At 37.4% G+C, this 12,876-nt stretch overlaps 1 protein-coding gene across 3 annotated transcripts in view; it reads left to right on the top strand.

Annotated features, from left to right (window-relative positions):
- Positions 1-12,876, top strand: part of TMEM131 (transmembrane protein 131) — a 228,844-nt gene that overhangs the window by 158,981 nt on the left and 56,987 nt on the right. For all 3 annotated transcript variants that reach the window (XM_027621084.2, XM_027621085.2, XM_027621086.2), the window contains 4 exons: positions 8,323-8,431; positions 11,004-11,112; positions 11,926-12,079; positions 12,173-12,343. In XM_027621084.2, the coding sequence (XP_027476885.1) occupies positions 8,323-8,431; positions 11,004-11,112; positions 11,926-12,079; positions 12,173-12,343 (543 nt within the window). The remainder of the gene's footprint in view (positions 1-8,322; positions 8,432-11,003; positions 11,113-11,925; positions 12,080-12,172; positions 12,344-12,876) is intronic.

Genomic DNA, 12,876 nt, shown 5'->3' with positions numbered 1-12,876 from the left:
GACATTTTCACAAGTCTATGGAAAAATGAGCAAAATAAGAACAGTAATGTTTATATGAACACCCTTCTGGACAAGGACTGTTCTGTAATGATATACTTTTTTCTTTGTTTGACGTTAAGATATCTGTTGTCCTATAAAGGTGGTAGATAGCTGTGGTGTTGTCGTTGTTTTCCAGTAGAATGAGTTGGGAAGTATTCTCTCCTCTTCTGTTTTTGGGAAGAGTTTGTGAAGGACTGGTGTTAAATTCCTCTTAAATGTTTGGTAGAATTCACCAATGAAGTCCTCTGGGCCTGGGCTTCTCTTTGTAGGAAGTTTTAAAATTCGGTCTCTTTAGGCTTACTCAGATTTTCTATTTCTTCTTGCCTCACTTTCAGTGGCTTATATCTTCCTAGAGATTTTGCCATTGTGTCTCAAGTTTCTAATTGGTTGGTGTACCAGTGTTCATAGTATTCCCTTATGATTCTTTTGTCCCTGTGAAGTAGGTAGTAACATCCCATTTTTCATTCTTGATTTTAGTAATTTAGTCTTCTCAATAGTATTTAAAAAGTAGTTTTGGTCAGTGTAGGAAAAGGTTTGTCACTTTTCTTGATCCTTTGAAAGAGGGCGCCTGGGTGGCTCAGTCAGTTAAGCGTCTGCCTTCGACTCAGGTCATGATCCTGGGGTCCTGGGATCAAGTCCTACATTGGGCTCCCTCCTTGGCAGAGAGTCTGCTGTGCATGCTCACGCTCTCTCTCTTTCTCTCTCAAATAAATAAAATCTTTAAAAGAACTAATTTTTGGTTTTGTTAATTTTCTCTATTTTTCTTTGCCATTAAAAACATCCTTTATCTGATGAATAAAGATGGTAGAGAGTAGGAGATCCCCTCTGTTCCCTTGCCACCATCATCCTCACATTTGCAAACTAAAAAATTAGAAAATCTAAATCTGTTAGATTTCCCTCCCCAACCATAAACACACACACACACATACTCTCTCTCTCTCTCTCTCTCTCTCTCTCTCTCTCTCTCTCTCTCTCTCTCTTTAGGTTTTACCAGTCAGTGAAATGCAAAGGCCTCGGTATCACTGCTCTGTGTCAACATTTTAAAATCTTTCTTTACCCAGAATTGTGATTCTTTTTGTTCAAAATTCTCTTGAGTTAGTTTATCCGAGTTTCCTCCATAATAGAGTATAATTCCTTCTGCTAGATTTGTTTAGATTGTTTTGGCTACAACCTAATTATCTTCTTTGAACTTTTTGATGCTGATTTCTCCTTTAGCCCGGTTGGCTACATAGAGCACATTTACTGTATCCGTGGTAGTATATGCACCGCTGCTCCCAGCCCTTTTTCTCTCTGGTAAGCTCAAGCGCTTTCTCCACTGGGAAAGCATCTCCTAGCACAGCTTTCTGGCAGCACATTTGGAGATCCCTCTTTTGCTGCAGAAGGCAGCTCTTCGCCTGTAGGGCAGACATTGGCTGTCATTGATGGATCACCTGGCTGTTGCCTCAGTTCGAGATGTCAGATCATTTTTACTATTGTGTGTTCTCCATGCTGTTTGTCCATGACTGGTTTCTTCCATCTGTGGAACGCCATTGCACAAGAGCAGGGTCGTTCTGAGAACTTTCATGTTGGGCAGACTTCACGCCTGCAGTCACCTCTCCAAATGTGATGGGAAAATGCCTTTACTTAGCCCAAGCAATCTTGTCTAACTTCTTACATACAATGAACGGGCCAAAACAGATATCTTTTTTGGGATGCCTGGGTGGCTCAGTCAGTTAAGCGTCTGCCTTCAGCTTAGGTCATGATCCTGGGATCCTGGGATCAAGTCCTGCATCCGGCTTCCTGCTCAGCAGGGAGTCTGCTTCTCCCTCTGCCCGCCGCTCCCCCTGCTTGTGTTCTCTCTCTCCCTGACAAATAAATAAATAAAATCTTTTTTTAATGTCTTTTTCAATAAACATTTTCTTTAAAAATGAAATTATCAATTAATTGTAAGAATATGAATGAAAAAATACCATAGTATTCAATTCAGTTATAACAGAGAAGGGAAGAGGCTAATGTTCCTCCTTTCTCTTAGGGAGTTTTAGGATACATTATAAGTCAACATTTTTGTTCTTACTATGGCTCAGGCACTATGCTAGGTTCTTTACGTGGATTACCTTATTTAATACAAAAGTCCTATAACATACACAGGTTCTAGTTTTCCAAAGAAGGAAAATGAATCAGAGCTTTTTTTTTAAAGCAACTTTTTCAACCATAAAATCTCAAAAGTTACTTGAAAGTATGTTAGTATATAATGACACCCATCAAGTATTTACAGATATATCACTTTAATTTCACATTCGGTATTTCTACTAAAAATCTATTGATTTATAATATCTGTCTGTATATCTGCATCGGTAGCTACATGTGTAGTATTTTTTCGAATATCCAGAGCCTAAACTCTGCCAGTGTTTTGGTAGTTTTGTCTTACTTCCTCATTCATTCTTCCTTATTCACCCAGTAAATATTTAATGAGCATCAACTATATGCCAGCTTCTGTGCTAGGTACTGAGAACACAGCAGTAAATCAGACAACCAAGGTTTCCGCCCCTATTGAACTCACTTTTTAGCTGGGAGACTGATGACAAGTATACAACATAATTGTAAATCGAACCAAGTTCTAACAAAAAAAGAAACAGAATGGCATATAAGTGGGGGGAGGGAGGTGGTTTAGATAGGGTTGTCTCTGAGGAGCTGACATTTGAGGTAAAAACTAAAGAGTAAGAAGTTGGCACCCGTAAGAGAAGCTGGCAGACAAACGTCCCCATTAAAGGGAACAGCAAGTGCAAAAGCCTGAGGCAGGAACAGCTTTGGATGTCGTGGGAAACGGAAGGGTTGAATGTAAAAAGGTGAGGGCTGGAGAGTTAATTGTGGCTTTCTGGGCTTTGATTATTTTAAGTGCAACAGCAAATCACAGAATTTTAAGCAAGGGAGTGACATCTGATTTATGTGTTGTAAAGGTGGAGAATGCACTGCAAAGAGTTAGTAATTTGTTGCACTGGTCCACTTGAGATGATGTTAGCTTAGACTTCTTACTTATCAGCCAGGGGACAAGCCCATCTACCATGCAAACTGAGTTTCCAGAGAGCTTCCTAAGGTTTTTCCTCTGTTTTTCTGCATAATATGCCAGACATAGAGACTGACACATTTTTAAGTGTCCTTACCTCTGGATGAACTCTGTCCATTTTGCAAATATATAACATCTTAGGATGAGCTAGGCATTACCAGAAGCTGGAGGGTTTTTTAATTCCCCTTCAAGGAATTCAGAGTCTCTTCATCTTTCTAGATATGGGACTCCTGAAGCAAATGTCTCAAAATAAAAATTTCTTACCTGCAAGTGGTCAAGATGCCCAGGTTCAAGCCTACCTGACATTGATTGTCTATAATGCAACTCTGAGAATATGATTTTCCTCAACACTTAAGAAACATTAGTGTGGTATAAATGATGGAATGAATTTGCTTGTGATATCTTAAGAGAAACATTTGCATAAAGTTTCCTTACTGATAATGAATAAGAAACACAGATATGTTTGTCAGTTGTACCACTGTCAACTTGATAAGAGCTTTAGTGAACTTGTGTACCTGTTGTTAAAAATACAATTGTTACATTCTGGAAGGTTATTTTCCTTACTTGCTCAAATGTATTTGTAAGTAGTTTTAGAGTGTCCTGGGCCTTTGAATCTCACTTGAGAGTTACTGAGCTTTAGTTGGGTATGAATATCGTGAGAAAAGGCTAGAATTGTATTTAGAACATGTGCAAGCTGCCTTTCCTGGGAATCTTGCCATATTTTTGCCACTTCTCAATTATCTTTAGTAAGCAACAGTTAGTGACTGATACTAAAACAGATTGTTAGTGTAAATATGCTTAATACAAGTTAATGATTATGTATTATTTTTCCTTTAAAGCCACCAGAATGAGTCAACTATTTAAGTGTTTTGTTTGTTTGGCTTCGTTTTTCTTTCCTTGGAAAATAGATTTTAACTGATTTAGGGTTGGGTTTTTTTAATGATAAGTGAATAATTCAGATCATTCGTATAAAACATAAGTCAATTGAATATTTGCTTACTATTGGTGTAATATATATATATAAGGGTAATAATACTGAATATAAAAATTTTCCTCTGGTAAGGAAAATCTTAATATGTTTCATGAAAGAAAAACATTTTTCATCAAGTATTCTAAGATCTTACTGCTTAAAGTGACTATATATTTTTAATTTTTTTTGATTAACAAAATGTTACTGATAAAATTTTTTTCATTTTTTTATTATGTTAGTCACCATACAGTACATCATTAGTTTTTTGATGTAGTGTTCCATGATTCATTGTTTGCATATAACACCCAGTGCTCCATGTAATACGTGTCCTCCTTAATACCCATCACCGGGCTAACCCATCCCCTCACCCCCTCCCCTCTGAAACCCTCAATTTGTTTCCTGTAGTCCATAGATCTTTTATTTAAATTCAATTTAATTAACATATATTGTAATTAGATTCAGAGCTGTATTTTTGGGTTCATCAGTTGCATACAACACCCATTGCTCATTACATCAGGTGCCCTCCTTAATGCCTGTCACCCAGTTACCCCATCCCCCCCACCATCCCTCCAGCAACCCTCAGTTTGTTTCCTATAGTTAAGAGTCTCTTATGGTTTGCCTCCTTTTCTGTTTTCACCTTACTTTATTTTTCCTTCCCTTCCCCTATGTTCATCTGTTTTGTTTCTTAAATTCCACATATGAGTGAAATCATATGGTGTCTTTCTCTGATTGATTTATTTCACTTAGCATAATACCCTGTAGTTCTATCCACATCCTTGCAAATGGCAAGATTTCATTGTTTTTGATGGCTGAGTAATACTCCATTGTATATACATACGACATCTTTATTCGTTCATCTGTCGATGGACATCTGGGCTCTTTCCATAGCCTGGCTATTGTGGACATTGCTGCTATAAACATTGGGGTGCGTGTGCCCCTTCGAATCACTGTGTTTGTATCCTTCAGGGTAAATACTAGTAGTGCAATTGCTGGGTCATAGGGTAGCTCTATTTTTAACTTTTTGAGGAACCTCCATACTGTTTTCCAGAGTGACTACACCAGTTTGCATTCCCACCAACAACTTACAGTGACTATATTTTAATAAATACCATTGCTTAGCTATTTCTGGTAAGGTATTGTGCAGGCTGATAACACTCAAAAAGTGTTGTAGTTGTTACTACTGAACTGCCACCAAACTGCCAAAGCATGTTTGAAAATGGTCAAGGTTTTGTTACAGCTCTGTCATGTTCAGTAGAGCATGTGGAAGTCCTCTGCAAACTACAGAGCTTTATCTGATCATCCCTCTAACAAATCTTGACCTCAGGATAAAAGTGGCTCATTTGGAAAAAAAAACAAAAAACAAAATTAATAGAATCACAGAACTTTGTAGATAGATGGAATCTGAGAAAATACCTAATCTAATCCTAGTGTTTTACAAGCGGGAAAAATAAGGCCCAGAGTAGATAGGCAGCTTACTCAAACTGACACTTCTAGTGAAATAGTTAATATCTTTTGTTGCATAAGCCAATCACTATGGGACTGTCACATATACTCTGTACTGCTTTCCTTTCTTATGGAAGAAGTATTAGTGTAGTAGTATAATATATGAAACCTTTCCATTTTGTAGTTTATCTCACAGGTCAAACTGTTTTGTTTTATTCTTAAAAATAAGACACACATGCTCACACAACCTTCAAGGAAGGAAGAGATTTGTATTTTAAATGATTGCTACTAACAGCAAGCTTATTGGTGATAAATATATCAGTGTGAACAAATCCACTTGAAGCCCCAGTTAGAGATTCAAAAGCAAATGAGAAATTCAGAAGAAAGATAAAATACTGAGAAAGCCTGAGGCCAAGAGCTCAGGCTATTAAGATTTCCAGCTCAGAGAACTGCAGAACCACCCTTAGGGCCATTATTTCAGGCCCCATAAAGACGAACCAGCAGTGAGAAGAGAGATGCCCTGCCATCTGGTGTAAAAGCAGTATTTGTGATCATTATGTGTATAACCAGCTTTGTTCCCTATGATCGCGGACACAAGGCAAAAGGAGAAGTTTTTTGGTTTTTTTCTTTTTTCTTTTTTAATTTTTTTAATTAACATATAATATATTATTTGTTTCAAGGGTACAGGTCTGTGATTCATCAGTCTTACACAGTTCACAGCACTCACCATAGTACTTACCCTCCCCAATGTCCATCACCCAGCCACCCCATCCCTCTCACCCCCCTCCACTCCAGCAACCCTCAGTTTGTTTTCTGAGATTAAGAGTCTCTTATGGTTTGCCTCCCTTTCTGTTTTCATCTTATTTTATTTTTGCTTCCCTTCCCCTGTGTTCATCTGTTTTGTTTCTTAAATTCCACATGAGTGAAATCATATGGTATTTGTCTTTCTCTGATTGATTTATTTCACTTAGCATAATACCCTCTAGTTCCATCCACGTCGTTGCAAATGGCAAGATTTCATTTTTTTGATGGCTGAGTAATATTCCATTGTGTATATATATACCACATCTTCTTTATCCATTCATCTGTTGATGGACATCTTGGCTCTTTCCATAGTTTGGCTATTGTGGACATTGCTGCTATAAACATTGGGGTGCATGTACCCCTTCGGATCCCTACATTTGTATCTTTGGGATAAATACCCAGTAGTGCAATTGTTGGGTCTTAGGGTAGCTCTATTTTCAACTTTTTGAGGAACCTCCATACTGTTTTCCAGAGTGGCTGCACCAGCTTGCATTCCCACCAACAGTGTAGGAGGGTTCCCCAAAAGGAGCAGTTTTTCTTCATACTCTTCTCAGGCACTTCTTGTGCCTTCATGCAACTGCCCTTCAGTTTAGTCAGATTCCACTTTTATGGATCAACTGAAAGGGTGGGTAGGGAGCCAGGGGGAAGAACTTGGTGATGTGCAAGGATCTGACTGCGCCCATGTTAGCAGGGCCACCTGGTGATTGTCACAGAAGAGAACTGTGTTCTTTCTATGGGAAGCATCAGGCTTTGACGACAAGTTTATAAAGCCCTTGAAAATTCAGCCAAAACCAAAATTCAGACCCAAGTAAGATTCTAATTGAATTCTAAAGGAAGATTATTGATCAAGATTTGTGTCCAGTACCATGACTTCACTGACACATGTTTAGGCAATAGGATGCCAAGTAAAGGGCCCAGACCCTGGACCAATTCAGGACACCTGGTTTCCAGCCCCACCTCTTGATGCCTAGCTATTGAAACATCACTCCATATTGGAAGGTTCTCTTCATCTGTAAAACAGGGAAGCAGGTTGGGATCTTTAAGGTTCCTTCCAATGAAAAATGCTTTGTGTCAGTAAGGATAATAAAAAAGTAACTGGTGCACCTGGGTTGTTCAGTCAGTTAAGTGTCTGCCTTCAGCTCAGATCATGATCCCGGGGTCCTGGGATCAAGCCCCACATCGGGCTCCCTGCTCAGCAGGGAATCTGTTTCTCCCTCTGCCCATTCCTGTTTGTGCTTGCTCTCTCGCTCTCTCTCAAATAAATAAATAAAATCTTTAAAAAAAAAAAAAGTAACTGCACCTTAAAATGTAAAATGCATTTTTCTAGCTTGCTCCAAAAGTGCAAGCTTTTATTGTGTTTGTTATTATAGGTTTAGTTGTTGAATAGAAAGATCTTATTTTTTAAATTTAAACTGTTCTGACCTCTGCAAGCTACACAGCTCTTCAGTCTGCCCCACTGCTCAGGCCCGCAGCTGGGAGCGCAGCCCTGCCCGGTGACAGCAGCATGCCTCACTTGCACAGCTGCGCCCTAGAGACATAGAGAAAGTACCACCAAAAGTGGGATCTGCAAAACTACTTTGACAGAGGGGTACCGGCTCCCAAATTCATGTTCATTCTTCATATAGTCAGGATATTACATTTGGTATTATGGAGTTCTGGAAGAGGGACCCTATCATAAATCTTCATGTCTCCTTCTCTCATATATTAATTGGGCACTTGTTTAGAAAATAAATACCTTTCTTTTCTGCTTTATGTATTCATACCTAGTGTACTAGTTTGTCTCTAGATTTTTACACTCACTTACCTATCATATACTTTTCCTCTGGCCATCATTTTATTTCATGAAGATACTCTGATGAAATTAATGTCAACTTGTGTCAGTTTGGCCTACTGTATTTAAAGGGAACATGTAAAGTTAAACTTTTCCAATTTTGATTCTGCTTCACTTTTCAGTACACTCTCCAGTATAATGTAACTGAACCATTGGACTAAAATAATGCTATATATATTTTTCTGTTTGCAGAGTGTTCGACCTACACCACAAAATGACGCTGTAACGGTACACTTTAAACCAATTACATTGAAAGCTTCAGAAAGTAAATACACCAAAGTTGCAAGTATTAGTTTTGATGGTAAGTATTCATCTTTTTCTAATGAAGTGATCTTGTTTTGACAAACCAGAAGGCATGTTATATTGACATCTTAATGTAGAAACACTGACCATTTTATAGTCAGATTTTATATTACTGCTTAGGTTGGTTTATCTTATAAACAATCACAAGCTCTTATTTGATTGCTTCATGAAAGAAAATGCAAGTTCATAAACTGAAATTAATATTAGCAAATACATTAGGATTGGAATTAAATTTTTGTAATCTGGGTTTTCACATATATACCTAGCAAGCTTTGCCTTAATTATGAAGTCATTATTTTTTGTAACTGAGTGATAATGTATTTGAATTTCAGAAGCATGTTTGAATTTGAGAATAGAAATATTCTCCATAACAGTTTCATATATTGACTTTTTAAACAAGGCAGTCAGTTCTGCCTAACCTAAAATAATAGCCTTTATGATAGCATTGTCAAATTAGAGAACTATTATTTCAGATATGTATATTATATATTTTGACATTTGAAATGTTAACCCAGACTTTAACATACTTTAAAAGCATGTTTTTATTCAGCTTTGTCCACTTTACTAGAACATTTATTGAGTTTGCTGTCACAAAATTTTTTTAAATAGTGATTTAATGGCTGCCTAATTGTACTTAATGAGAACTGACACTCAAATGGGACTTTTCTCGTAAGGGCTCTTGCAAGTAAGGAGCCCTAAAGCTTACACTTCGGCTTTATGATGAAGCCACCTCTGCTCATAGCCCAGATTTCACAGCTACACTCCTCATCAGAAGAGAGCGTTTGATCGCTGTGCCCTACTGAGTGTAGCAGAATACTGGAAGACTCTGCACTGTTTGTGAGAGCATCTGTGCTTACTCCTTGTACATGAAGAGCTCTGGGGAGGATCTGGAGCAGTGCACAGGCTGGGTGCCAAGCTTTAGTGTTCATCCTGTGAGCTCAGAGAAAACTCCCGAAGAAATCAAGATTAAATCTGTGACATAACTTTCATAACGCAGCTATCAAGAAAGAGAATTGTAGAAGGTTTTGATGCCCCAGTTATTTCCAAATCTGTGATAAACTGTCTTCTCTGTTGCTGGGATACCACAGTCATGTCTACCAGTATCCGCATCAGCAAGTGCATTCTCTTCTCTCACCGAGGAGAGCAGCCAGTAATAATCCCTGACCCTGAGAACTTTTCGGATCCACACTCCTGGGGGAGTGTGCCCCAGGAGCAGGTGTGCTATATAGTTATCCCAAGCTCTTCTTCTCCAGCTCCTGAACCGACAACCCAGTGAATGTTTCCCTTCGTGTGATAAATGAATGTCAGTAATGTTGGTTCTTCTGAGATCACAGACTCTAAAAAAAGTATTTCTTAAATTATGTAACATTAATAAAAGGAAAAGCATCTTTTAAAGTAAATGCTACATTTTTTCAAAGTGGTTTTTATTATCAGTGGAACATCCTTCCATCTTTCACCTCCCACCTCCCCTTCTACCACCCCAGTGCATAGTAGGAATATTGTACAGCCTCCTAAAATAATAATGGCTACACAGCAAGCAGAAAGAAATGAGGATTAATGGGAGTTTTAAAAATCTGAAATCACTGTCTGTACACAGCCATATACTAGATGTCATACCATTCTTTTATTTTTCTTTTTTTGTGCTAAAGTTGGATAACACACATTTGCAGAACTCACATAAGTTCTTCTCCTAACTAGAAGTGTTCCAGAAGTACCTTAAACAGGATAAACAGCTTCTTTATTCACTTTGAAATGAACATCTAATGGGTACCCAGAATGGATCCACCTGAATCTATTTCTGTAATTCCAGATGGAATTATTCATAACTGCTACAAAATTGAAAGATTTTACTTCCATCTCTGAGGACAATATGATGGCAGGGAGAGTCTTATACTAGGAGTTAGGGTTGGCTAATACACGAAGTCAGAGCTCACAACACCTGACACTTCTCGTACCATGCTATTTGACTGATACTTATAACAAGACTCTGGCATACAAGGAATGTTATTTCTTAATACAGCTGTAAGCCAGTGGTTCTCAGTGGGAGCCAGTTTTGCCTCCCAGGCCAGGGGACATTTGACAGTGGTCACAGACATTGTTGGTTGTCTCATCTGGGGGGCTGCTACTGCTGTCTGGCAGGTAGAGGCCTGGGATGCTGCTGAGCATCTTCCAGTGCACAGGACAGACAGCCCCTGCACTCCAGAAAGAACTGACCTGGCCTAAAATGTTAATAGTGCCCAGGGTGAGAAGTCCTGGTGGAAGGAAAGCCACAGCTTAGGACTCTAGGGAAGTAGCTCAAATACAGTGTTTTTCCTCCTAGATTGTGTTCACTTGCTAATTCCTTATCTGTTTAATCCTATTACAGGAAAATTAAAATAGTTTTCCCTTTTTCTGGATGAAAAATGTGATATTTAATGTAAAGTGTTGTAAAAGTCTCCTGTTTGCCAATCTGAAAGCTCAACTATGCTTTTAAAAGATTGTGTCAGTCTACATCAAGTCACTCTCATCCTTCTCTGTAGAAACTCTGGTAGCAAAAGGTGACAGAGAGAATTTTTTATGTTTCCTTTTAGCATCAAAGGCAAAAAAACCATCTCAGTTTTCTGGGAAAATAACTGTTAAAGCAAAGGAAAAGAGTTATTCCAAACTCGAAATACCATATCAAGCAGAAGTTTTAGATGGGTGAGTTCCTCTTTAAAATAAGCTTTATAACTTTTCACTAATCGGTAAATTCTCTTTTCCTACTAATTGACCTTAGCAGAAGTAGTAACCAAATTCACATAAGCTCCATGGAACTTTTGTTGAAAAGAATAACTTCTACTTTATTGTTTTTACTTTTTTAGAAGAAAAAGGTAAATGGGATGATATGATTTGGGCTTAAATGAAGTCTTAGTGATTCAGTAATACAATAGAAAAAGGAATCTATGATTTTTAAATAACATTTACATCATTGGAGCTATTTCCTTTCTGTAATTCGTTTTGTAACGTACAAATGGTTGTGGCTTGTTATTAAAGTATAATGTCACTTGAAACAAAATCATTTATCTTCCTTTATAAACTTGTAAACAGTGTTCTAGAATTACAACTTTTTATAAATGGGTAACAATTTATGTAGTTCATTTTTGGATTATACTTGAAACAATAATAGTTTAATATCCAACTTGGTAGGAACTCATTTTAACAAAGCTGGTTGCAATTAAATGATAAACATGATTTTTTTTAAGTAGCTTAAAACTTTCTGTTAATACGTTCTTGATTTTAATTGTTTGATTGCATATAATTCAATAGAGAATAATTCTTTATATTATATGTCGATATTTTGCAATCTAAGTTTTGTTTTAAATCATGTGCTCATGCTCTAAAATATTCATAGTTCTAATTCTCAAGTAACAGTCCTTAATGTTAAATGTAAAATTATTACAACAGAAGAACTTGGATTTTAAATTAATGCATAGAGATAAAAATGCTTTATTTTGTTTATGTTTTTTCAAATAGTTATTTGGGATTTGATCACGCTGCCACATTATTTCACATCCGAGACAGTCCTGCTGACCCTGTAGAAAGGCCAATTTACCTGACTAACACTTTCAGCTTTGCAATCCTCATTCATGATGTGTTGCTACCAGAAGAAGCCAAAACAATGTTTAAAGTATGTCTGGGAACCCTCATACTTTTCATTTTACTGATCTGCCAACTAGATGATGCTGACCCATTGTTTTTTTTCTCTCCCCTCATTTCCTAGGTTCACAACTTCAGCAAACCAGTCTTAATTCTTCCAAATGAATCAGGATACATTTTTACACTGTTTTTTATGCCCTCCACATCATCCATGCACATAGATAACAATATTTTACTTATTACCAATGCTTCTAAATTTCATTTACCTGTGCGGGTATATACAGGCTTTTTAGATGTAAGTATGTTGTACCTTTAAAATTTAAGTTCCCAGCCATCTTTTGTGTGTTCAGGTATTATTAGGCAATCATTTTGTACATGAGCTCTTTAAGTTGCTCTAATCCCTCCCCTCAGTACTTTCAAGATAAATGGTTTTCATCCTTCCCAGTAGTCATCTCTTGTCGTGACACAGACGAATCCTTTTGTTACGGCTTGCGCTTAGGTCTTTTCCATGTTGTGCTTTCTCTTGGTTTTACTTTTAAACTGTTACAATCATGGGGAAACTGAAAACAAACTAAGTGGAGGAAAATAATAAGCAGGAAAAAAATAATACAAGGAGGGCAAAGAAGAAACTAAGGAGGTGGTGACCAAAACGAGGAAATACAGCGTAAAGAAAAGAACCAAATAATAAAGAAGAGAGTAAGGTGGTAAAGACACACAGTTGGAATAGCAGGAAAGAATAAAGGTTTTTCTAATATAGAAAATAAGCCAGGAGGAAAAAAAAATCCAAACTAAGCTCTCCTTAGGATAATCAGTGAAAGAACTTTAGAT

The sequence above is a fragment of the Zalophus californianus genome, chromosome 8, assembly GCF_009762305.2.
Source record: "Zalophus californianus isolate mZalCal1 chromosome 8, mZalCal1.pri.v2, whole genome shotgun sequence".
NCBI classification, from domain to species: Eukaryota; Metazoa; Chordata; class Mammalia; order Carnivora; family Otariidae; genus Zalophus; species Zalophus californianus.
This window is presented reverse-complemented; position numbering and strand designations above follow the sequence as displayed.